The sequence below is a fragment of the Triticum urartu genome, chromosome 3A, assembly GCF_056163025.1.
Source record: "Triticum urartu cultivar PI428250 chromosome 3A, HENAU_Tu73, whole genome shotgun sequence".
Lineage (NCBI taxonomy): Eukaryota > Viridiplantae > Streptophyta > Magnoliopsida > Poales > Poaceae > Triticum > Triticum urartu.
The window spans coordinates 14,163,373-14,190,969 of record NC_141875.1 but is presented as its reverse complement, the minus strand read 5'-3'; the positions used below and the strand labels follow the sequence as shown (position 1 = coordinate 14,190,969).

General features: G+C 44.8%; 1 protein-coding gene and 1 pseudogene across 1 annotated transcript in view; both read left to right on the top strand.

Annotated features, from left to right (window-relative positions):
• The window catches only part of LOC147977817 (uncharacterized), a 131,840-nt gene that overhangs the window by 97,022 nt on the left and 7,221 nt on the right, over positions 1-27,597 (top strand). The window contains exons 2-6 of the mRNA XM_087514547.1: positions 9,328-10,044; positions 10,136-10,309; positions 10,402-10,512; positions 10,598-10,656; positions 23,521-23,528. Coding sequence (XP_087370673.1) covers positions 9,328-10,044; positions 10,136-10,309; positions 10,402-10,512; positions 10,598-10,656; positions 23,521-23,528 — 1,069 coding nt within the window. The remainder of the gene's footprint in view (positions 1-9,327; positions 10,045-10,135; positions 10,310-10,401; positions 10,513-10,597; positions 10,657-23,520; positions 23,529-27,597) is intronic.
• Positions 14,849-17,368, top strand: LOC147977818 (uncharacterized; annotated as a pseudogene).

Genomic DNA, 27,597 nt, shown 5'->3' with positions numbered 1-27,597 from the left:
GAAACATCGTCATGATCACCATTGTCACCGGTGCGACACCTTGATCTCCATCGCAGCATCATTGTCGTCTCGCCAATCTTATGCTTCCATGACTATCGCTACCGCTTAGTTATAAAGTAAAGCATTACATCGCGATTGCATTGCATACAATAAAGCGACAACCATATGGCTCCTGCCAGTTGCCGATAACTCGGTTACAAAACATGATCATCTCATACAATAAAATTCATCATCATGCCTTGACCATATCGCATCACAACATGCCCTGCAAAAACAAGTTAGACGTCCTCTACTTTGTTGTTGCAAGTTTTACGTGTCTGCTACGGGCTTAAGCAAGAACCAATCTCACCTACGCATCAAAACCACAACGATAGTTTGTCAATTTGACTCCGTTTTAACCTTCGCAAGGACCGGGCGTAGCCACACTCGGTTCAACTAAAGTTGGAGAGACAGTCGCCCGCAAGCCACCTATGTGCAAAGCACGTCGGGAGAACCGGTCTCGCGTAAGCGTACGCGTAATGTCGGTCCGGGTCGTCTCGTCCAACAATACCGCCGAACCAAAGTATGACATGCTGGTAGGCAGTATGACTTATATCGCCCACAACTCACTTGTGTTCTACTGTGCATATAACATCAACATATAAAACCTAGGCTCAGATGCCACTGTTGGGGAACGTAGTAATTTCAAAAAATTTCCTACGCACACGCAAGATCATGATGATGCACAGCAACGAGAGGGGAGAGTGTTGTCTACGTACCCACACAGACCGACTGCGGAAGCGTTGACACAACGTAGAGGAAGTAGTCGTACGTCTTCCCGATCCGACCGATCCAAGCACCGTTACTCCGGCACCTCCGAGTTCTTAGCACACGTACAGCTCGATGACGCTCCCCGGGCTCCGATCTAGCAAAGCTTCGGGGATGAGTTCCGTCGGCACAACGGCGTGGTGACGATGATGATGTTCTACCGATGCAGGGCTTCGCCTAAGCACTACAACGGTATGACCGAGGTGGAATATGGTGGCAGGGGGCACCGCACACGGCTAAGGAACGATCACGTGGATCAACTTGTGTGTTGTAGGGTGCCCCTGCCTTCGTATATAAAGGAGCCAAGGGGAGGGGTGCGGCCGGCCAGGAGGAGGGCACAGGAGGAGTCCTACTCCTACCGGTAGTAGGACTCCTCTCCCGTTTCCTTGTCCAATTAGGAGAGAGGGGGGGAGAGAAGGAAAGGGGGGGCGCCGCCCCTCCCTCCTTGTCCAATTCGGACTAGGGGGAGAGGGGGCGCGCGGCCTGCCCTGGCAGCCCCTTCCTCTTCTCCACTTTGGGCCCAAATGGCCCATTAACCCCCCGGGGGGTTCCGGTAACCCCCCGGTGCTCCGGTTTTATCCGATACTTCTCCGAAACCCTTCCGGTGTCCGAATACAGTCATCCAATATATCAATCTTTATGTCTCGACCATTTCGAGACTCCTCGTCATGTCCGTGATCACATCCGGGACTCCGAACTAACTTTGGTACATCAAAATGCATAAACTCATAATAACTGTCATCGTAACGTTAAGCGTGCGGACCCTACGGTTTGAGAACAATGTAGACATGACTGAGACAGATCTCCGGTCAATAACCAATAGCGGGACCTGGATGCCCATATTGGCTCCTACATATTCTACGAAGCTCTTTATCGGTCAGACCGCATAACAACATACGTTGTTCCCTTTGTCATCGGTATGTTACTTGCCCGAGATTCGATCGTCGGTATCCAATACCTAGTTCAATCTCGTTACCGGCAAGTCTCTTTACTCGTTCCGTAATACATCATCTCACAACTAACATATTAGTTGTAATGCTTGCAAGGCTTATGTGATGTGCATTACCGAGAGGGCCCAGAGATACCTCTCCGACAATCGGAGTGACAAATCCTAATCTCGAAATACGCCAACCCAACATGTACCTTTGGAGACACCTGTAATGCTCCTTTATAATCACCCAGTTACGTTGTGACGTTTGGTAGCACCCAAAGTGTTCCTCCGGTAAACGGGAGTTGCATAATCTCATAGTCATAGGAACATGTATAAGTCATGAAGAAAGCAATAGCAACATACTAAACGATCGGGTGCTAAGCTAATGGAATGGGTCATGTCAATCAGATCATTCAACTAATGATGTGACCTCGTTAATCAAATAACAACTCTTTGTTCATGGTTAGGAAACATAACCATCTTTGATTAACGAGCTAGTCAAGTAGAGGCATACTAGTGACACTCTGTTTGTCTATGTATTCACACATGTATTATGTTTCCGGTTAATACAATTCTAGCATGAATAATAAACATTTATCATGATATAAGGAAATAAATAATAACTTTATTATTGCCTCTAGGGCATATTTCCTTCAAAGGGAATAATAAATATGCGAGAGAAAAAGTTTCAGAACCTAAAGTCTCATGACTGCCACGTGATTATGACGCAACTGCTTCCGGTTGCATTGAGGGGGCTTCTACCGGAAAACGTCCGATTAGCCATTGTGAAGCTATGTGCATTCCTCAATGCAATCTCTCAGAAGGTGATCGATCCAGAAATCGTACCAAGGCTAAGGAGTGATGTGGCGCAATGTCTTGTCAGTTTCGAGCTGGTGTTCCCACCATCCTTCTTCAATATCATGACGCACGTCCTAGTTCATCTAGTCGACGAGATTGTCATCCTGGGGCCCGTATTTCTACACAATATGTTCCCCTTTGAGAGGTTCATGGGAGTCCTAAAGAAATATGTCTGTAACCGCGCTAGGCCAGAAGGAAGCATCTCCGTGGGCCATCAAACAGAGGATGTTATCGGGTTTTGTGTTGACTTCATTCCTGGCCTTAAGAAGATAGGTCTCCCTAAATCGCGGTATGAGGGGAGACTGACTGGAAAAGGCACTCTTGGAAGAGACTCAATAATATGCAGGGACGGATATTCTTGGTCTCAAGCACGCTACACAGTTCTACAGAACTCTACCTTGGTGACCCCGTATGTCGATGAACACAAGAACAGTCTGCGCTCCAAACACCCGGAGCAGTGCGACGACTGGATTACATGTGAACACATCAGGACTTTCAGCAGTTGGTTGGAAACACGTCTCAGAGGTGACAACACTGTTTGTGATGAGTTGTACTTGTTGTCCAAGGGACCATCTTTGACTGTATTGACTTAGAAAGGATACGAGATAAATGGGAATACATTTTACACGATCGCCCAAGATCAAAAGAGCACCAACCAAAACAGCGGTGTCCGCTTTGATGCAGCAACCGAGAGCGGAAAGGACACATATTATGGTTACATAGTGGACATATGGGAACTTGACTACGGACCTGATTTTAAGGTCCCTTTGTTTAAGTGCAAATGGGTCAATCTGTCTGGCGGCGGGGTACAGATAGACCCACAGTACGGAATGACAACAGTGGATCTGAAAAATCTTGGGTACACTGACGAACCGTTCGTCCTAGCCAATGATGTGGCACAGGTTATCTATGTGAAGGACATGTCTACCAAACCGAGAGAAAGAAAAGATAAGGAAGCGAATACATCATACGATGAGCCAAAGCGCCACATAGTTCTTTCAGGAAAAAGGGACATCCTGGGAGTGGACGGCAAGACAGACATGTCTGAAGATTATGAAAAGTTTCATGAAGTTCCTCCCTTCAATGTCAAGGCTGACCCAAGCATCCTGATAAACAATGAAGATTATCCATGGTTATGGCGCAATAAGCAAATGACACAAGCGAAGAAAAAGTGAAGACTTTCTCCCGCAACTATTATGATGATACCATGCCAACTTTGTAACACACGAACATGCTACCATTGTCCGTTTTGTACATGCACATGCTATGTGGGTGAAATTATGATACCATGCCAACTTTCAACTTTTTCAGAGTTCATTTGAAATGCTTTCATGTCTTATGGTTCGGCCCTCGTAATACCATTATTCAAATTTTAACTATTCAAATTTGAAAACTAATGGCACTAACAGAAAGTTTATAATTTTTTCTAAAACTGATGGCACTAACAGAAAGTTTATAATTTTTCTGACCTAAAATCTAAAAGAATTAAAAAATGCAAAAAAAGAAAATAAATAATGCAGAAAAACAAAAAAAAACTGGAAAAAGTAAAGTTAATCACAAACTTGTGATTCAAACAAATATCAAAGAATTCAAATTTTAACTATTCAAATTTGAAAACTAATGGCACTAACAGAAAGTTTATAATTTTTCTAAAACTAATGGCACTAATAGAAAGTTTATAATTTTGCTCCTCGCCGCTGGCCCATGACCATTAGTCCCGGTTTGTGCCACAAACCGGGACTAAAGGGTTGGTCCTCGTTGCGGGCAGAGTTTAGTCCCACCTCGCCAACCGAAGGGGGCTCACACCGGTTTATAAGTCCTTCCCTCTCTGCCTTGTTGAGCTCCTCTCAAAGTGAAAATAGATGCCCTAATAGAGAAAAGTTTAACCTAAATTCATAGTGAATTTATCTGAAATTCATAGAAATTTAGCATGAATTTAGGTTGAATTTTCTCTATAAGCGCATCTATTCTCATTTTTTTAGTAAGTTAATCACAAACTTGTGATTCACACAAATTTCAAAGAATTCAAATTTTAACTATTCAAATTTGTAAACTAATGGCACTAACAGAAAGTTTATAATTTTTCTAAAACTAATGGCACTAACAGAAAGTTTATAATTTTGCTAACCTAAAAGCAAACAGAATTAAAAATTAAAGAAAAAAACAAAAGAAAATAAATAATGCAAAAAACAAAACAAAAAAACTAGAAAAAATAGCAAAAATAAGTATTTTGTTGTAATTAGAAACAAAATAAAATAAATAAAGCAACAAAGAAAACAAAAAACAAAAAAGTGTTTTCAAATTTGAAAACTAATGGCACTAACAGAAAGTTCATAATTTTTCTAAAACTAAAACCAAAAGGAATAAAAATAAAGCAAAAAACAAAAGAAAATAAAATAAAGCAACAAAAAAACAAAAAAATTGCCACCTACTCGGCCCCACGACCTGAATACGACTAGAAACCCATCCAAGGGCCAGGATTCAGGCCCGCATGAGGCCGAGTAGGCCCACAGGCATAGCAGTGACAATTAGGCCCGTAAGCCTGCAATGGAGAGAAGCTCGAGAGGGGTGCGGCAGTGGGGCTTATAAACCACTGCGCACCCCTCTCAACTAGTGAGGTGGGAGTAAACTTTCAACGCAGCAGCCGCACAAGGCCTTTGGTCCCGGTTGGTGGCACCAACCGGGACTAAAGGGGGGCATTGGTCACGGTTCGTGTCACCAACCGTGACCAATGCCCCCCTTTAGTCCCAATTGGTCACGGTTCGTGGCCGCCGCTTCCCGCCCTTTGGGCTGCTGAAAATAGGTCTTCGGTCCCAGTTGGTGGCACCAACCGGGACTAAGGGGGGCATTGGTCACGGTTTGTGCCACGAACCGTGACCAATGCCTTTGCTATATAACTAGAACTTGTGAAAATTTCCATTCAGTTCGTCTTCCCCGCCCGACGCCGCCAGGCTGCCCCTCTGCGCCTCGTTGTGGCCCCTGCCTCCGACGCCGTCCCGCGCCGCCCAAACGCCGTCGCCACCCCGCACCGCCCCGACTCCGTCGCCGCGCGCCACCCTGCGCCGTCGCAGTCACCTCCTGGCGTCGCCCCGACGCCGTCGCCGCCCCAGGTTGCGCCCCTACGCCGTCGCCGCCCCGCGTCGCCACCCCGACGCCATCGCTGCCCCGCCTCTGCCTCGCCGTCGCCGCCCCACGCCGCCGTCGCCTCTCGCTTTGGTCAGGGCCGGCACCGCCCCCCTCTTCCCCCTGTTTTTAATTTTTTTGCAAATTCATATATGTTTTTTCCTGATTATATGTATATGTATAGTATATGTATGTGTGTATATGTATGCAAAGATAGATTAACAGAAAAAATAGTATTTTTTCTGTTCATAGATTTTTTTTGGTGATATTGATTATTTTAAATATGCAAATATTTGCATATTCATATGAACAATGAATTAGGCAAAACCTTTACTTTTTTTTCTAAAATTTCTATTTGAACATTATTTTAAAAAAACAAGCAATACTACTTCATGTATTTTTAAGAAGGAAGAAGAAGAAAAAGAATGAGAGGAAAAAGGAAATAAGAAGAGGAAGAAAGGAGAAGAAGAGGGGAGAGGAAGACGAGGAGAAATAAATAAGAAGAAGAAAAAAGAAGAAAAAGAAGAGGAGAAGAAGAAAGCGAATTATCAATATCACGCTCATGATATGTATTAGTTTTCTCCTCTATTCTTTCTTCTCTTCTTTTTTCTTCTTCTTCCTATATGTATTAGTTTTTTTATTTAGGTTGTTAATTAGTAGATATTAATTTTGTTCATATATGTATGGATGCATGTGATATGTATGTATGTATGTATCGGGTATGTCGTTGTCGATATACCCCCTACCCGATAACTTCGACATGAGGGGGTCGAGAGGGGGTCTAGGGTCGCCGAGGGGTCGAGGGTCGTCGAACATGAGAGGAAGAAGAGGATAAAAAAAGAAGAGGAAGAAGAAAAAAAAGAGGAGAAGAAAGAATAGAGGAGTTCTTCTCCTCTATTCTTTCTTCTCCTCTTTTTTTTCTTATTCTTCCTCTTTATTTTATCGGGAACGAGGGTCGTCGAGGGTCGCCGAGCGGTAGAGGAAACCCTAAATAGAAAGTATCATTGGTGTGAGATACATGTACCGTCGGTGTCGGACACTACATCCACGTCCCACAAGTGGCGCGGGCTTCGACGCCCACGTCACATGTGGGACGTGGATGTAGTGTCCGACACCGACGGCCACATGTATCTCACACCCACGATACTTGATATTTAGGGTTTCCTCTACCGTTCGGTGACCCTCGACGACCCTCGTTCCCGATAAAAAAGAAGAGGAAGAAGAAAAAAAAGAGGAGAAGAAAGAATAGAGGAGTAAGAACTCCTCTATTCTTTCTTCTCCTCTTTTTTTTCTTCTTCCTCTTCTTTTTTTTCCTTGAAGCGTTGCCGAGGCCACCCCAAACCCTAGAGAAGCAGCGTCGAGGCCACCCCAAACCCTAGAGAAGCAGCGTCGAGGCCACTAATTAATATTAGTTCTACGTTTGCCACTAATATATCCATCTGTCATGTTTGAATAATAATTGCCATGTTGTCAATATTTGTAGAAACTATGGACACCGCCCGAGACAAAGTACAAGAAGAGTTGTTGGGGGACATAATCGCACGAGGAAGTGACGCCGTCGTCTCGTTGTTTCTCAACGACACCGATGGTCTGGAAGCAGCTGGCTATGATTATGATGGCTCCGGTGAACTAATGCCGGTGCAAGAAGGAGACCGTGAGGACGGCTCCGATGACCCAATGCCGGTGCAAGAAGGAGACCGTGATGTCATCTCCGGTGACCGAACCGAGTCCGGCCAGGTATATATATTAGTTAAGCTTCTGCTGACTAGCTAATTGATGCATTCATTGCTTTGGTATGTACACATATTAATTAAGTCTTTGTTCTTTTTTCTAGCCCTCCGGATCGAGCACAACTTCGGTAAAGAGACGAGGCCCGAAGAAAAAGTTGAGCTTGGATGAAAAGTTTGAGATCATAGCACTCGCACCCGACGGCCAACCGATTGAACCCCTTCGGATAAAGAGCACATTTGTTGCTCAGTGCGGGGTTTTGGTTAGGGACAAGATCCCGATCAGCATCCAGCAAGGGTTAAAGCCGGCTACAGAAGACCCTGAGGTGTCTTATGTCAATGATATGCAGAAAAATGTTCTTTGGACTGAGTTGAAGTCAAATTTCACCCTACCGCCAGAGGATGATCCAGAGAAGCCAGTTAAAGAGCAATTAATCAAGTCTTTTGCTCTTAAGAGGATGGCAGAACTATTCAGGCGGTGGAAGAAATAGCTGAATAAGTTTGTCAAAAATAAAGAGACACCAGAATTCAAGGGCAGATATGAGAAGATCAGAGATCACTAGCCCGCATTTGTGGCCCACAAGACATCGGAAAAGAGTAAGAAGATGTCGGCGACAAACAAGCAAAATGCTGCGAAGAAGAAGCATCACCATCGCACGGGGTCAGGTGGCTACCTCATAGCCCGGCCTAAGTGGGCCAAGACTGAGAATGATTTGGTTGATAAAGGGATCGAACCAGAGACAATTAACTGGCCAGACCGTTGCCGGACTTGGTTCTTCGGGGCTGGCGGAACCTTGGACCCTGTAACAGGGAAGTGCATTTGGATGAACGATCAAATGGGCATACCAGTCAGGAAGCTTTAGCAGTATATCGAAGTAGCGGAGCAAGGGACGTTCTTTCCAGATAGAGAGAACGACGAGCTCACAATGGCCCTCGGGAATCCTGAGCACCCTGGACGGACACGAGGCACGCCAGGCTCCATTCCGTGGAAGGTTGGGTTTCCGGACGCAGGCGGTTACAAATCCTAGGAGAGGAGGAAAAATTGCAGCAGACCCAAATGCAGGTGCTGCAAGCAAGGGTACAAGCGATAGAGGAACGAGAAGCAAATCGCAGCAAACGTATTGCTGAAGATTCCCCCGAAGCTACCCCGCCATCTCAGTGGAGAAGCAGCGTGGCTTCCACCGAGCTGCTTCAGCCGGAGCATGCCTTGACGGCTCCTGCCAGCTATCCCGTGGATGCTATCACGGAGTCTCAAAATTGCCACCTTATGACGCAATGGATGAATTTGAAGGTCAAGGCGGCTGTTGGCTCTGTTTATCCTACTGAACCCGGTGCAACATTTCACTGCCGGCCGATTCCAGAAGGATATGCTAGGGTGATGGTGGATGAAATAACAGATGGATTTGAGGACCTCCAGCTTGACCATCCTATTGGTGAAGGGGAGACTAGGCTGGGGTCTGCTCTGAAGACTCCATGCCTATGGCGGAAGGAGCTCATCAACCTTCCGAACTGGATGCCTCCGCCTCCTCCTCCTCCTCCGGCAAGTCAGGGCACTCCGCCTCCTCCACCGCCTCCTCCTCCGGCGAGTCAGGGCACCCCGCCTCCTCCACCGCCTCCTCCTCCAGCGAGTGACGATCAGGGCACTCGACCGGTTCCTTCTCCGGCGCGTGGCGGCACTCCGCCTCCTTCTCCGCCTGCGCCGACGCGCCCGAGCAGCCAGCCTCCTCCTTCTCCGCCTCGTCAGCAAGGGCAGAAGAGACCTGCCGCCGCTCCGGCTGCTCCGGCGCGTCGTAGTCCTTCTCCTCCGCCTCGTAAGCAAGTAAAGAAGACAACCGCTCCGTCTGCTCTGCCGGTGTCTAGCAGTACAGCCAGAGGCAGGAGGAAATACAGATTCGGTCCTTCTCTGAAGACTCCAGAGAAGTTACCATACGAGAGGACCCCGGAGGAGAACGCCGAGATCGCACGAGAAGAAGTGAAGAACTACTTTGAAGGGGTGAAAGCAAAGAAACAGCCACCTCCGGAGGAGAAGGTAGATCCGGTGAAAGAGAAGCGCACTCTGGCTGCCCTGACAAAACCACCCAAGTCTCCGCCGAAAGGAAACTATGAGCGCATTATTGGAAAGGAATCTGCCGAAGCGGAGCGGTCGGGAAGTACTGTCAGTGATCAAAGGCTGAAAGAACGACGAGCTGGGAAACAAATTGCCCAGTTCGGCGAACAAGCGAAGCAATCGTGCCCCCCACTCAAGGTGCCAAGCGACAACGTCGCTAATGATCCGAGGATGGTGCCCGGTTATAGCAATCTTGGCGATTACCTGCCCGACGATGTACATTATGATTTCATGGAGGTGCAGATACAAAGATACGAGTACGGGAAGCCTCTCGTCAAAGATGAAAGATCTCTATCAACGATGATGCGAAGATTGCATGATTGGTACTTGAAAATCTGCAAAGACTCTGGGGGGAGGAGTACTTTGTATGTGAAAGTTAAAAAGGAGCATGACCTCGTTGGAATTGAACTATTGCCTGTTCCATTTGAGGAGTTCTTTCAGTTTTTCAATCAATTGGCCCTCGATAAAACAACGATCACCTGCTACTGTCTGTAAGTAGTACTACTTCTGTCATTAAGTCTCTCTATATAGCTCAGCTCTTTCATTGCATGTATTTATAATCATCCTCACTATATTATGCAGATTGAAGATCGCCGAAGTGAAGAAAAGACAAGTCGGTGATATTGGGTTCATTAACACATATCTCATAGATGCAACTCAGGTTAAATTTCATGCCGCAGCTATTGAGGCCAACTTGCTACGATCGTTGGTAATAAATGAAAACAAAGATATAATACTCTTTCCTTACAACTTCAAGTGAGTGTTACTGTCTTGTGCGTATTCGGTTTCCCTTATATATTAGTCAAGGTTATAGTAATGTAATTGATGAGTTATGCATGCGTGTGCAGTTACCACTATATTCTCCTAGAGATTAAGCTTGAGCAGGAACTAGTAACCGTCTTAGACTCAAGACGAAAAGATCCCCAGGACTATGCGGACATGACTCAAATGCTCGAGAAGTAAGTTAAATCGATCATTATCCACCATATCAGCAACTTTGTTCATTTCCTGATATATCAAGTAATTGTTTTCTTTGTCTAGCAGGGTTTGGAAAAAATTCTCCAAAAAAGCTCCAGGACTCCCGAAGAAGCTGCAATTTAGACGCCAAAAGTAAGTACTATAGTAGCATGTTCTGCGCATCTCCTATTGATTTGGCATTCTTGCTTATCAGTTTGATTGACCTCTATTTCTTATAAAGTGGTTGTGACAGGAACAAGGGAATGATTTCTGTGGATACTACATTTGCGAGTCCATCCGCCACATGACCTGTGAGCGGGGCTACACTGACGAACAATATGAAGTACGTAAATAACAACATTCACAATTTTATTTTATTACCATCATTTGTGTTGAGTTTCATTCATTCATATATATATGTATTGACCCCCTTCTTCAAATTAGATGTTTCAGAAGCGGGATGAACTCCTAGCACCAGCTCGCATGCAAGCAATTCAAGAGGAATTGGCGGCATTCTTTCTTGACCACGTGATCGCTGAAGACGGAGAATACTATGTGGACCATGAGTCCGTATGATTATATTTGTAAGAGATAATTATTGTATATATGTAGTCGGTAGTGTTGGATAGATATACGAGAACTTGTTGTTCGACCAATCTCTCGGAGAAGGAGAGGTGGTCGATATCACTTCTCTCTGTATGCATATATGTTCATGACGATCTTCTGTTTCCTTCGTTTGCTTACTAGCTAGCTAGCGTGTCTAGTCCTCTCTATACGTATGTATAGTATGTAGCGTCGACCAAGCACGGACATAAGAGAGGACACTTCTCTCTATTAATTATTGCTAGCTAACACAATATATGAAACACCTAAATGAACCCCCAAAAACCCCCAAACCCCCCCACCCTTTCAAAAAAAACCAGCCACAGAAATGTTGACGCGTGGATGCATATTGGCCCCGGTTGGTGTCACCAACCGGGACCAAAGGGTCTCCTGCCTGGGCTCCGCGCACAGGCCACGTGGAGGCCCATCAGTCCCGGTTCTGGATTGAACCAGGACTAAAGGGACAAGGCATTAGTACAGACCCTTTAGTCCCGGTTCAGGAACCGGGAAAAAAGGCCCTTACGAACCGGGACAACAGGCCCTTTTTCTACCAGTGTAACGTTAAGCGTGCGGACCCTACGGGTTCGAGAACTATGTAGACATGACCGAGATACGTCTCCGGTCAATAACCAATAGCGGAACCTGGATGCTCATGTTGGCTCCTACATATTCTACGAAGATCTTTATCGGTGAGACCGCATAACAACATACGTTGTTCCCTTTGTCATCGGTATGTTACTTGCCCGAGATTCGATCGTCGGTATCTCAATACCTAGTTCAATCTCGTTACCGGCAAGTCTATTTACTCATTCCGTAATACATCATCCCGCAACTAACTCATTAGTTGCAATGCTTGCAAGGCTTAAGTGATGTGCATTACCGAGAGGGCCCAGAGATACCTCTCCGACAACCGGAGTGACAAATCCTAATCTCGAAATACGCCAACCCAACAAGTACCTTCGGAGACACCTGTAGAGCACCTTTATAATCACGTAGTTACGTTGTGACATTTGGTAGCACACAAAGTGTTCCTCCGGTAAACGGGAGTTGCATAATCTCATAGTCATAGGAACATGTATAAGTCATGAAGAAAGCAATAGCAACATACTAAACGATGATGTGATAAGCTAACGGAATGGGTCATGTCAATCACATCATTCTCCTAATGATGTGATCCCATTAATCAAATGACAACTCATGTCTATGGTTAGGAAACACAACCGTCTTTGATCAATGAGCTAGTCAAGTAGAGGCATACTAGTGACAATCTGTTTGTCTATGGATTCACACATGTATTATGTTTCCGATTAATACAATTCTAGCATGAATAATAAACATTTATCATGATATAAGGAAATAAATAATAACTTTATTATTGCCTCTAGGGCATATTTCCTTCAGAACTCTCCCTCGACACTTTGTTGGATCAAGAGTTCGAGGGACGTCATTGAGCTGAACGTGTGCTTAACTCGGAGGTGTCGCACGTTCGGTGCTTGATCGGTTGGATCGAGAAGACGTTCGACTACATCAACCACGTTAAGCTAACGCTTCCGCTTTTAGTCTACGAGGGTACATGGACACACTCTCCCCATCTTGTTGCTATGCATCTCCTAAATAGATCTTGCGTGAGTGTAGGATTTTTTTTGAAATTGCATGCTACGTTCCCCAACAGTTCATCCTCTGCTCTAAATTCATTGTGCTTTGGCGAAGCCCTGCGGAAACAGCTTCACCACCACCGTCACCACATCGTCGTGCTACCGGAACTCATCTACTATTTTCGCCCCTCTTGCTGGATCAAGAAGGCGAGGACGTCATCGAGCTGAACGTGTGCTGAACGCAGAGGTGTCGTATGTTCGATGCTTGATCGAAACGAATCATGAAAGTGTACGACTACGTCAACCGCGTTGATAAACGCTTCCGCTCAGTGATCTACAAGGGTATGTAGATGATCTCCCCCTTTCATAGCTATGCATCTCCATGGTTAGATCTTGCGTGTGCATAGGATTTTTTTTGTTTTCCAGGCAATGTGTCCCAACGATAGCCTCAATTCTCCCACACCTACATGTTTGATGGAGCACCTGTCTTTTTTTGCTTCCATTGTTCATGCCCTAACTGAACTGGAAGAAGCACATGCGGTCCATCGCTTCAGTACAAAAAGACAAAGATTCTTTGTCAAAACGGTAATATCTGATGAACATATGGCTCGGAGCTAGCAATTAATAGTATCTATAACCAGATGTGTCCCAGGGGCAAATTAGGTGTTTTGACTCTTTTACGGAAGTTTAACCAGATCTGACCCCAGTTTGATTTTTTTCGAGATCCTCTTTTCCTACCACCAGGGTTGATGGCGGTAGGGTATAATCGCCTACCGCCGAAGCCCTTGGCGGTAGGGTCGCACGCCCTACCGTAATAAAATTCTAAGTATTAAATACAGTCACTAGTAGAAAATAGGGCTTTGGTTTGGGCAGGGCAAGCCCATTAGTCCCGGTTCAGTCACGGGCTGGGACCCATGGGGGCATTCGTCCCGGTTCTTTAGCCCAGGGGGCCGGCCGGGGCCTCGTGGGCATTGGTCCCAGTTCGTATGGACCCATTTGTCCCGCTTCTAGGCACCAACCGGGACCAATGGGCCTCGCTCCTGGCCCACAAACATTCGTCCCGGTTCTCGGCTCGAACCAGGACAGAAGGCTGGGCTTTAGTCCCGGTTCCAGACATGAACCAGGAAAAATGAGTTGCCTATATATACCCCATGCATCGTTGCAGCAGAGCACTCCACAGTGCTCTGTTTTTCTGGCCGGCGAGGAGAGGACATTTGGGTGCTCTAGCTCACCTCCTATGCACATGAGGTGTTCGATGAAATGCCCGAGCCACGCTAGTTAAGCTTTCTCCTCTCGAAACTTGACCTCCAAGCTCCATTTTCCCCGAGATTTGCATCGGTTTAGCGGTCCGTCTTGTCCCGTCCCCGTCTTCACGGCCGTCGATCGCCCGGGCCGATCTCGTCGCCCAGTGGCGGCGGCAGGGGTATTCACGTGTATTCATGTGAATACCAAAGGTTTGGCCCAAAAAATTTATTATATGTATTATTCGGCGACCCACAAGCCTACAGCCCAGAGCCCACCAGTATTGCAGCCCACACAGCGAGTCCAACACGCTGACCACCTCGGCACCTCGCTTCGCTGATTCGTTTGACCTCGACCCGAATCCATTCCCCAGTCCCCACTCGGTCGTTCGTTCCCCAACTTAACCTAGCGCCTCCTACAGCGGCGATGCGAGCAGCGGCAAGCGGAGCCGCCGGCGGCCGGCGTCCGTCGAGCGTCCAGGTTCTATTCTCCTTGTCCATGTCTTCTCTCTCTAGTTCTCTTGATCTCTTCCCCTAAGAAAGTAAGAAGGCCAGCCCCCAGCCAGATTAAAATGATTACTAGTACTAGTTTGCTGGCGTTTAGTATCCGGACAAATAGCAAATCTGCAATCGTTCTTAAGGCCAGCCAGTTCCTAATTTAGTATCTGGTCACTAGTTTGCTAGACTGCAGTTTTGCTATTTTAATGTAGTTTGCTGGAGCGACCAGCAGAGCAGGTTGCTTGCTTCTTCCTAGTACATATTACTGCTAGTACATCTAGTTTGGTGGAACGACCAGGTTGCTAGATTGAAATTTTGATATTTTAATTTTTAACCTACAATTTTCAGAGTGTATATTTTGGTAGATTGCTAATCTATCTTTTTCTGATCTTGTATCATAGATGAAGAAGAAGGGTGTTAGCATTGTTGCATTGTGGGAAAGAGCTTCAAAGGCAAATAAAAGAACTTCCACATCTACACCAAATCCTCCTGATGTTGAAGTTGAGAGCAGTAGCATTCCTCCTGATGTTGACAGCAATCTGCAACTGGCACTAGTGCAAGCACATGAACCGGATGATAGTCACACAGAACCTGAGAGTGGCTCCCCAGCCCCAATTATAGAAGATGATGAAGCAAATGATGAAGTTTAATTTGAAGTAGATTTGGACGCACTTGAGTCAGATCCCGGGAAACGGATCCCCATCTCTAGGTACAATGTCAATGACCAGGATAAAGTTAGAAGGAGATACATCAAGTTGGGGGCATGTCAACCAAAGAAACATAATTTTGAGTACAGAGACATAAGTGGATTACAACGTCGCTTTTGTCCTTCTTGGTTTAAGGATTACAAGCGGCTTGAGTATAGTGTGAACAAAGAGGCTGCTTTCTGCTTTGTTTGCTATTTGTTCAAGGATAAAACAAAAAGCCCCGGTGGAGATTCATTTGTTAAGGGTGGGTTTAGAAACTAGAACATGAAAGCAAGATTGACAAGGCATGTTGGTGATGTAAGTAGTGCTCACGCTAAAGCTCAAGAGAAGTATGATATGTTCACTACACCACAAACATCAATTCGGGAGTCTGTTGCTTCCAACACCTCACAATACAAGGCTTTGTATAAACAACGTTTGACATGGACACTCAAGTGTGTGAGATTTCTGTTGCGCCAAGGCTTGGCATTTAGAGGACATGATGAAAGTGAAGACTCACTAAATAAAGGAAATTTCCTTGAGCTTCTAAATTGGCTAGCAGGAAATTTTGAAGAGGTTGACAGGGTTGTTCTCAAGAATGCTCCACGGAACTGCAAGATGACTCACCATGATATACAACAAGAGGTGATAAAATGTTGTGCACAAGAGACTACTAAACTAGTCATTGAAGAACTTGATGGTGGTCATTTTGCAATACTTGCAGATGAGTCTAGTGATGTGTATCAGAATGAACAGTTGGCTGTTTTCTTGCGTTATGTTGATAAGAAAGGAAGGGCGGTTGTAAGTTTTCTTGGTCTTGCTCATGTTGAAGATACTACCTCTCAGACACTAAAAGCTGCAATTCAGAAAATGCTTATGGACTACAATTTAACCTTTGCAATGGTTCGTGGGCAAGGATATGATGGAGCTAGTAACAAGAGAGGTAATGCTAATGGCCTGAAAAAACTGATTATGGATGAGTCCCCTTCTGCCTACTATGTTCATTGTTTTGCCCATCAACTACAGTTAACTCTTGTTGCTGTTGCTAAGGAGAGTGGTGATTGTACTTGGTTCTTTCAGCAGCTTGCACACTTGTTAAATGCTCTTGGCATGTCTTGTAAAAAGATGAGAATGCTTCGGATAGCTTAGGCTGAAGAACTCATTAATGCATTGGAATTGGAAGAAGTAGAAACAGGGAGTGGGCTGAATCAGGAAATGGGTTTGGGAAGGCCATGTGATACACGTTGGGGCTCTCACTTCAAAACTGTGAACCATGTCATCTCTATGTATGGTGCACTACGACGAGTCCTTCGCAAGATTGGAGACGAGTACCATGGTGCGGAGGCACAAGCGGCTCTATCCATAGAGACAATATTTCGATCATTTGAGTTTGTTTTCATGGCACACTTGATGCAAGAAATATTTGGATACACAGATGAGTTGTGTAGAGCTTTGCAAAAGCAAGACGAAGATATTGTTCATGCTATTGAGCTTGTTGGTGACACAAAGTATTACATGGAGGCTTTGAGGCCCGATGCTGGATGGGATGATTTTCTCACAAAGGTCACATCTTTTTGTACAAAGCATAAGATCAAAGTTGTTGATATGGAGGGTCCTTACTTTCCCGTTGGCCGGCCTAGAAGGGGTTTATGTAATGGTGTGATCAATTACCACCTCTTCAAGGTTGATATGTTTGTGGCTGTCATTGATAGGCAAATCAGTGAGCTGAATGGCAGATTTGATGAGGTAAACACGGAGCTACTTTCTTGCATGGCAGCATTCTGTCCACTTCATCTATTTGCTGCTTATGACCAAGATAAGTTGGTTAGGCTTGCTACAAAGTTTTATGCTTCTGATTTTACAAGTGATGAACTGGCAAGACTTCCATGGCAACTAAACATGTATGTTGTTAATGTGCGTAGAGATGAAAGGTTTCAAAACCTGAAAAATCTGTGTCAGCTTTCAGTTATGCTTGTTGAGACAAACAAGCATGAACAATATCATATTGTTTACAAGCTTCTTAAGTTGGTATTGATTCTGCCAGTAGCTACTGCTAGTGTTGAAAGGGTGTTCTCTTCAATGAGCCATGTGAAGAATAAGCTAAGGAACAAAATGGGTGATGAATATTAGAACAATTGTTTGGTTACATTTGTTGAGAGAGAATTTTTCAATCAAGTGAAGGATGAAGATGTCATCAATCTCTTCCAAAAAGGCGACCGCAAAGTTATATTGTAAGAAGGATATCATCACTTTATCAATCAAAAGGTACTTATGTATTCATGTCGTTATGGTCTGATACATTGAAGTATTGCCATTGCCGTTATGCTAGTGTTGTTTTGTTCATATATTGCTAGTGTTGTGTTGTTTGGTTCATATACTACATTTAGAGCAAAAAAAAAATTGGATGAATACCCAGGCTTCATTTCCTGGCGCCGCCACTGTCGTCGCCGGCACCACCGTGGTCAGCCTCTTGTTCTTATCTTCTTTCTGAAAGAAAATAATTCTTACTTTAGATAGATACTTGTCTAATTTTCTAACTTTTATTATTGCTTATTATTATATAGTGCGATGGTTTTGGTATCTGCCCCCATCGGCCCTCGTCCTGTCAATGATTCACATGTGGTATATATTATCTTTTTATAACTATTTTCTTCATTTATTGTTTTTGACAATTATGCCGACCAATGTGACATAGATTTTATTTATGTAGGAGGTAGTTGAACCGGAAATTCCAACCGACCCTATTGTCGCGTGATGTCTACTACACAACCTTCTTCTTGTAGACGTTGTTGGGCCTCCAAGTGCAGAGGTTTGTAGGACAGTAGCAAATTTCCCTCAAATGGATGACCTAGGGTTTATCAATCCGTAGGAGGCGTAGGATGAAGATGGTCTCTCGCAAGCAACCCTGCAACCAAATAACAAAGAGTCTCTTGTGTCCCCAACACACCCAATACAATGATAAATTGTATAGGTGCACTAGTTCGGCGAAGAGATGGTGATACAAGTGGTATATGGATAGTAGATATAGGTTTTTGTAATCTGAAAATATAAAAACAGCAAGGTAACTAATGATAAAAGTGAGCACAAACGGTATTGCAATGCTAGGAAACAAGGCCTAGGGTTCATACTTTCACTAATGCAAGTCCTCTCAACAATAATAACATATATAATTGGAACATATAACTATCCCTCAACATGCAACAAAGAGTCACTCCAAAGTCACTAATAGCGGAGAACAAACGAAGAGATTATGGTAGGGTACGAAACCACCTCAAAGTTATTCTTTCCAATCAATCTGTTGGGCTATTTGAAGGAAATATGCCCTAGAGGCAATAATAAAGTTATTATTTATTTCCTTATATCATGATAAATGTTTATTATTCATGCTAGAATTGTATTAACCGGAAACATAATACATGTGTGAATACATAGACAAACTGAGTGTCACTAGTATGCCTCTACTTGACTAGCTCGTTAATCAAAGATGGTTATGTTCCCTAACCATGAACAAAGAGTTGTTATTTGATTAACGGGATCACATCATTAGGTGAATGATCTGATTGACATGACCCATTCCATTAGCTTAGCACCCGATCGTTTAGTATGTTGCTATTGCTTTCTTCATGACTTATACATGTTCCTATGACTATGAGATTATGCAACTCCCGTTTGCCGGAGGAACACTTTGTGTGCTACCAAACGTCACAACGTAACTGGGTGATTATAAAGGAGCTCTACAGGTGTCTCCAAAGGTAGATGTTGGGTTGGCGTATTTCGAGAATAGGATTTGTCACTCCGATTGTCGGAGAGGTATCTCTGGGCCCTCTCGGTAATGCACATCACATAAGCCTTGCAAGCACTGCAACTAATGAGTTAGTTGCGAGATGATGTATTACGGAACGAGTAAAGAGACTTGCCGGTAACGAGATTGAACTAGATATTGGATACCGACGATCGAACCTCGGGCAAGTAACATACCGATGACAAAGGGAACAACGTATGTTGTTATGCGGTCTGACCGATAAAGATCTTCGTAGAATATGTAGGAGCCAATATGGGCATCCAGGTCCCGCTATTGGTTATTGACCAGAGACGTGTCTCGGTCATGTCTACATTGTTCTCGAACCGTAGGGTCCGCACGCTTAACGTTACGATGACAGTTATTATGAGTTTATGCATTTTGATGTACCGAAGTTAGTTCGGAGTACCGGATGTGATCACGGACATGACGAGGAGTCTCGAAATGGTCGAGACATAAAGATTGATATATTGGATGACTATATTCGGACATCGGAAGCGTTCCGGAGAAGTTTCGGATAACCCTGGAGTACCGGGGGGTTACCGGAACCCCCCGGGGGGTTAATGGGCCTCATGGGCCTAAAGTGGAGAAGAGGAAGGGGCTGCCAGGGCAGGCTGCGCGCCCCCTCTCCCCCTAGTCCGAATTGGACAAGGAGGGAGGGGCGGCGCCCCCCCCCTTTCCTCCTCTCCTTCCACCTCTCCTACTTGGACAAGGAAAAGGGGAGGGGAGTCCTACTCCCGGTAGGAGTAGGACTCCTCCTGCGCGCCTCCATAGGGCCGGCCGCACCCCCCACCCCCTTGGATCCTTTATATACAGAGGCAAGGGGGCACCCTAGGACACACAAGTTGATCCTCGTGATCGTTCCTTAGCCGTGTGCGGTGCCCCCTTCCACCATATTCCACCTCGGTTATATCGTTGTAGTGCTTAGACGAAGCCCTGCGTCGGTGGAACATCATCATCGTCACCACGCCGTTGTGCTGACGGAACTCATCCCCGAAGCTTTGCTGGATCGGAGCCCAGGGAGCGTCATCAAGCTGTACGTGTGCTAAGAACTCGGAGGTGCCAGAGTAACGGTGCTTGGATCGGTCGGATTGGGAAGACGTACGACTACTTCATCTATGTTGCGTCAACGCTTCCGCTGCGATCTACTAGGGTACGTAGATCACACTCTCCCCTCTCGTTGCTATGCATCACCATGATCTTGCGTGTGCGTAGGAAAATTTTGAAATTACTACGTTACCCAACAGTGGCATCCGAGCCTAGGTTTTATGGTTTGATGTTATATGCACGAGTAGAACACAAGTGAGTTGTGGGCGATATAAGTCATACTGCCTAATAGCATGTCATACCTTGGTTCGGCGATATTGTTGGATGAAGCGGCACAGACCGACATTACACGTACGCTTACGCGAGACCGGTTCTCCCGACGTGCTTTGCACAAAGGTGGCTTGCGGGTGACTGTTTCTCCAACTTTAGTTGAACCGAGTGTGTCTACGCCCGGTCCTTGCAAAGGTTAAAACGGCATCAACTTGACAAACTATCGTTGTGGTTTTGATGCGTAGGTGAGATTGGTTCTTGCTTAAGCCCATAGGAGCCATGTAAAACTTGCAACAACAAAGTAGAGGACGTCTAACTTGTTTTTGCAGGGCATGTTGTGATGTGATATGGTCAAGACATGATGCTAAAGTTTATTGTATGAGATGATCATGTTTTGTAACCAAGTTATCGGCAACTGGCAGGAGCCATATGGTTGTCGCTTTATTGTATGCAATGCAATCGCGATGTAATGCTTTACTTTATCACTAAGCGGTAGCGATAGTCGTGGAACCATAAGATTGGCGAGACGACAACGATGGTACGATGGAGATCAAGGTGTCGCGCCGGTGACGATGGTGATCATGACGGTGCTTCGGAGATGGAGATCACAGGCACAAGATGATGATGGCCATATCATATCACTTATATTGATTGCATGTGATGTTTATCTTTTATGCATCTTATCTTGCTTTGATTGACGGTAGCATTATAAGATGATCTCTCACTAAAATTATCAAGAAGTGTTCTCCCTGAGTATGCCCCGTTGCGAAAGTTCTTCGTGCTGAGACACCACGTGATGATCGGGTGTGATAGGCTCTACGTTCAAATACAACGGGTGCAAAACAGTTGCACACGTGGAATACTCAGGTTATACTTGACGAGCCAAGCATATACAGATATGGCCTCGGAACACGGAGACCGAAAGGTCGACCGTGAATCATATAGTAGATATGATCAACATAGTGATGTTCACCAATGAAACTACTCCATCTCACGTGATGATCGGACATGGTTTAGTTGATTTGGATCACGTGATCACTTAGAGGATTAGAGGGATGTCTATCTAAGTGGGTGTTCTTAAATAATTTGATTAATTGAACTTAAATTTATCATGAACTTAGTACCTGATAGTATCTTGCTTGTTTATGTTTGATTGTAGATAGATGGCTCGTGCTGTTGTTCCGTTGAATATTAATGTGTTCCTTGAGAAAGCAAAGTTGAAAGATGATGGTAGCAATTACACGGACTGGGTCGGTAACTTGAGGATTATCCTCATTGCTGCACAGAAGAATTACGTCCTGGAAGCACCGCTGGGTGCCAGGCCTGCTGCTGGAGCAACACCAGATGTTATGAACGTCTGGCAGAGCAAAGCTGATGACTACTCGATAGTTCAGTGTGCCATGCTTTACGGCTTAGAATCGGGACTTCAACGACATTTTGAATGTCATGGAGCATATGAGATGTTCCAGGAGTTGAAGTTAATATTTCAAGCAAATGCCCGAATTGAGAGATATGAAGTCTCCAATAAGTTCTATAGCTGCAATATGGAGGAGAACAATTCTGTCAGTGAGCATATACTCAAAATGTCTGGGTATAATAATCACTTGATTCAATTGGGAGTTAATCTTCCGGACGATTGCGTCATTGACAGAATTCTCCAATCACTACCACCAAGCTACAAGAGCTTCGTGGTGAACTATAATATGCAAGGGATGAATAAGACTATTCTCGAGCTCTTCGCAATGCTGAAAGCTGCGGAGGTAGAAATCAAGAAGGAGCATCAAGTGTTGATGGTCAACAAGACCACTAGTTTCAAGAAAAAGGGCAAAGGGAAGAAGAAGGGGAACTTCAAGAAGAACGGCAAGCAAGTTGCTGCTCAGGAGAAGAAACCCAAGTCTGGACCTAAGCCTGAAACTGAGTGCTTCTACTGCAAGCAGACTGGTCACTGGAAGCAGAACTGCCCCAAGTATTTGGCGGATAAGAAGGATGGCAAGGTGAACAAAGGTATATGTGATATACATGTTATTGATGTGTACCTTACTAGAGCTCGCAGTAGCACCTGGGTATTTGATACTGGTTCTGTTGCTAATATTTGCAACTCGAAACAGGGACTACGGATTAAGCGAACACTGGCAAAGGACGAGGTGACGATGCGTGTGGGAAACGGTTCCAAAGTCGATGTGATCGCGGTCGGCACGCTACCTCTACATCTACCTTCAGGATTAGTATTAGACCTAAATAATTGTTATTTGGTGCCAGCGTTGAGCATGAACATTATATCTGGATCTTGTTTAATGCGAGACGGTTATTCATTTAAATCAGAGAATAATGGTTGTTCTATTTATATGAGTAATATCTTTTATGGTCATGCACCCTTGAAGAGTGGTCCATTCTTATTGAATCTCGATAGTAGTGATACACATATTCATAATGTTGAAGCCAAAACATGCATAGTTGATAATGATAGTGCAACTTATTTGTGGCACTGCCATTTAGGTCATATCGGTGTAAAGCGCATGAAGAAACTCCATACTGATGGACTTTTGGAACCACTTGATTATGAATCACTTGGTACTTGCGAACCGTGCCTGATGGGCAAGATGACTAAAACACCGTTCTCCGGTACTATGGAGAGAGCAACAGATTTGTTGGAAATCATACATACAGATGTATGTGGTCCGATGAATATTGAGGCTCGTGGCGGATATCGTTATTTTCTCACCTTCATAGATGACTTAAGCAGATATGGGTATATCTACTTAATGAAACATAAGTCTGGAACATTTGAAAAGTTCAAAGAATTTCAGAGTGAAGTTGAAAATCATCGTAACAAGAAGATAAAGTTTCTACGATCTGATCGTGGAGGAGAATATTTGAGTTACGAGTTTGGTGTACATTTGAAAAATTGTGGAATAGTTTCGCAACTCACGCCACCCGGAACACCACAGCGTAATGGTGTATCCGAACGTCATAATCGTACTTTACTAGATATGGTACGATCTATGATGTCTCTTACTGATTTACCGCTATCGTTTTGGGGATACGCTCTAGAGACGGCCGCATTCACGTTAAATAGGGCACCATCAAAATCCGTTGAGACGACGCCTTATGAACTGTGGTTTGGCAAGAAACCAAAATTGTCGTTTCTGAAAGTTTGGGGCTGCGATGCTTATGTGAAAAAGCTTCAACCTGATAAGCTCGAACCCAAATCGGAGAAATGTGTCTTCATAGGATATCCAAAGGAAACTATTGGATACACCTTCTATCACAGATCCGAAGGCAAGACTTTTGTTGCTAAATTCGGAAACTTTCTGGAGAAGGAGTTTCTCTCGGAAGAAGTGAGTGGGAGGAAAGTAGAACTTGACGAGGTAACTGTACCTACTCCCTTATTGGAAAGTAGTGCATCACAGAAAACTGTTTCAGTGACACCTACACCAGTTAGTGAGGAAGATAATGATAATGATCATGAAACTTCAGGACAAGATACTACTGAAACTTGTAGATCAACCAGAGTGAGATCCGCGCCAGAGTGGTACGGTAATCCTATTCTGGAAGTCATGCTACTTGATCATGATGAACCTACGAACTATGAAGAAGCGATGGTGAGCCCAGATTCCGCAAAATGGCTTGAAGCCATGAAATCTGAGATGGGATCCATGTATGAGAACAAAGTATGGACTTTGGTTGACTTGCCCAATGATCGGCAAGCAATTGAGAATAAATGGATCTTCAAGAAGAAGACTGACGCTGACGGTAATATTACTGTCTACAAAGCTCGACTTGTCCCAAAAGGTTTTCGACAAGTTCAAGGGGTTGACTACGATGAGACCTTCTCACCCGTAGCGATGCTTAAGTCTGTCCGAATCATGTTAGCAATTGCCGCATTTTATGATTATGAAATTTGGCAGATGGATGTCAAAACTGCATTCCTGAATGGATTTCAGGAAGAAGAGTTGTATATGATGCAACCGGAAGGTTTTGTTGATCCAAAGGGAGCTAACAAAGTGTGCAAGCTCCAGCGATCTATTTATGGACTGGTGCAAGCCTCTCGGAGTTGGAATAAACGCTTTGATAGTGTGATCAAAGCATTTGGTTTTATACAGACTTTCGGAGAAGCCTGTATTTACAAGAAAGTGAGTGGGAGCTCTGTAGCATTTCTGATATTATATGTGGATGACATATTACTGATTGGAAATGATATAGAATTTTTGGATAGCATAAAGGGATACTTGAATAAGAGTTTTTCAATGAAAGACCTCGGTGAAGCTGCTTACATATTAGGCATAAAGATCTATAGAGATAGATCAAGACGCTTAATTGGACTTTCACAAAGCACATACCTTGACAAGATTTTGAAAAAGTTCAAAATGGATCAAGCAAAGAAAGGGTTCTTGCCTGTGTTGCAAGGTGTGAAGTTGAGTCAGACTCAATGCCCGACCACTGCAGAAGATAGAGAGAAAATGAAAGATGTTCCCTATGCTTCAGCCATAGGCTCTATCATGTATGCAATGTTGTGTACCAGACCTGATGTGTGCCTTGCTATAAGCTTAGCAGGGAGGTACCAAAGTAATCCAGGAGTGGATCACTGGACAGCGGTCAAGAACATCCTGAAATACCTGAAAAGGACTAAGGATATGTTTCTCGTATATGGAGGTGACAAAGAGCTCATCGTAAAAGGTTACGTTGATGCAAGCTTTGACACTGATTCGGACGATTCTAAATCGCAAACCGGATACGTGTTTACATTAAACGGTGGAGCTGTCAGTTGGTGCAGTTCTAAACAAAGCGTCGTAGCGGGATCTGCATGTGAAGCGGAGTACATAGCTGCTTCGGAAGCAGCAAATGAAGGAGTCTGGATGAAGGAGTTCATATCCGATCTAGGTGTCATACCTAATGCATCGGATCCAATGAAAATCTTTTGTGACAATACTGGTGCAATTGCCTTGGCAAAGGAATCCAGATTTCACAAGAGAACCAAGCACATCAAGAGACGCTTCAATTCCATCCGGGATCTAGTCCAGGTGGGAGACATAGAGATTTGCAAGATACATACGGATCTGAATGTGGCAGACCCGTTGACTAAGCCTCTTCCACGAGCAAAACATGATCAGCACCAAGACTCCATGGGTGTTAGAATCATTACTGTGTAATCTAGATTATTGACTCTAGTGCAAGTGGGAGACTGAAGGAAATATGCCCTAGAGGCAATAATAAAGTTATTATTTATTTCCTTATATCATGATAAATGTTTATTATTCATGCTAGAATTGTATTAACCGGAAACATAATACATGTGTGAATACATAGACAAACTGAGTGTCACTAGTATGCCTCTACTTGACTAGCTCGTTAATCAAAGATGGTTATGTTTCCTAACCATGAACAAAGAGTTGTTATTTGATTAACGAGATCACATCATTAGGTGAATGATCTGATTGACATGACCCATTCCATTAGCTTAGCACCCGATCGTTTAGTATGTTGCTATTGCTTTCTTCATGACTTATACATGTTCCTATGACTATGAGATTATGCAACTCCCGTTTGCCGGAGGAACACTTTGTGTGCTACCAAACGTCACAACGTAACTGGGTGATTATAAAGGAGCTCTACAGGTTTCTCCAAAGGTAGATGTTGGGTTGGCGTATTTCGAGAATAGGATTTGTCACTCCGATTGTCGGAGAGGTATCTCTGGGCCCTCTCGGTAATGCAAATCACATAAGCCTTGCAAGCATTGCAACTAATGAGTTAGTTGCGATATGATGTATTACAGAACGAGTAAAGAGACTTGCTGCTAATGAGATTGAACTAGGTATTGGATACCGACGATCGAATCTCGGGCATGTAACATACCGATGACAAAGGGAACAACGTATGTTGTTATGCGGTCTGACCGATAAAGATCTTCGTAGAATATGTAGGAGCCAATATGGGCATCCAGGTCCCGCTATTGGTTATTGACCAGAGACGTGTCTCGGTCATGTCTACATTGTTCTCGAACCGTAGGGTCCGCACGCTTAACGTTACGATGACAGTTATTATGAGTTTATGCATTTTGATGTACAGAAGTTAGTTCAGAGTCCCGGATGTGATCACGGACATGACGAGGAGTCTCGAAATGGTCGAGACATAAAGATTGATATATTGGATGACTATATTCGGACACCGGAAGCGTTCCGGAGAAGTTTCGGATAACCCCGGAGTACCGGGGGGTTACCGGAACCCCCCGGGGGGTTAATGGGCCTCATGGGCCTAAAGTGGAGAAGAGGAAGGGGCTGCCAGGGCAGGCCGCGCGCCCCCTCTCCCCCTAGTCCGAATTGGACAAGGAGGGAGGGGCGGCGCCCCCCCTTTCCGCCTCTCCTTCCACCTCTCCTACTTGGACAAGGAAAAGGGGAGGGGAGTCCTACTCCCGGTAGGAGTAGGACTCCTCCTGCGCGCCTCCATAGGGCCGGCCGCACCCCCCCCCCTTGGATCCTTTATATACGGAGGCAAGGGGGCACCCTAGGACACACAAGTTGATCCTCGTGATCGTTCCTTAGCCGTGTGCGGTGCCCCCTTCCACCATATTCCACCTCGGTTATATCGTTGTAGTGCTTAGGCGAAGCCCTGCGTCGGTGGAACATCATCATCATCACCACGTCGTTGTGCTGACGGAACTCATCCCCGAAGCTTTGCTGGATCGGAGCCCGGGGAGCATCATCGAGCTGTACGTGTGCTAAGAACTCGGAGGTGCCGAAGTAATGGTGCTTGGATCGGTCGGATCGGGAAGACGTACGACTACTTCCTCTACGTTGCGTCAACGCTTCCGCTGCGATCTACTAGGGTACGTAGATCACACTCTCCCCTCTCGTTGCTATGCATCACCATGATCTTGCGTGTGCGTAGGAAAATTTTGAAATTACTACGTTACCCAACACTATTCCTATAAGTGTCACAAACAGCCCTAGAGTTCGTACTAGAATAACACCTTAAGACACAAATCAACCAAAACCCTAATGTCACCTAGATACTCCACTGTCACCTCAAGTATCCGTGGGTATGATTATACGATATGCATCACACAATCTCAGATTCATCTATTCAACCAACACATAGAACTTCAAAGCGTGCCCAAAATTTTCTACCGGAGAGTCAAGACGAAAACGTGTGCCAACCCCTATGCATAGATTCCCAAGGTCACGGAACCCGCAAGTTGATCACCACAACATACATCAAGTGGATCAATAGAATACCCCATTGTCACCAAGGGTATCCCACGCAAGACATACATCAAGTGTTCTCAAATCATTAAAGACTCAATCCAATAAGATAACTTCAAAGGGAAAACTCAATCGATTACAAGAGAGTA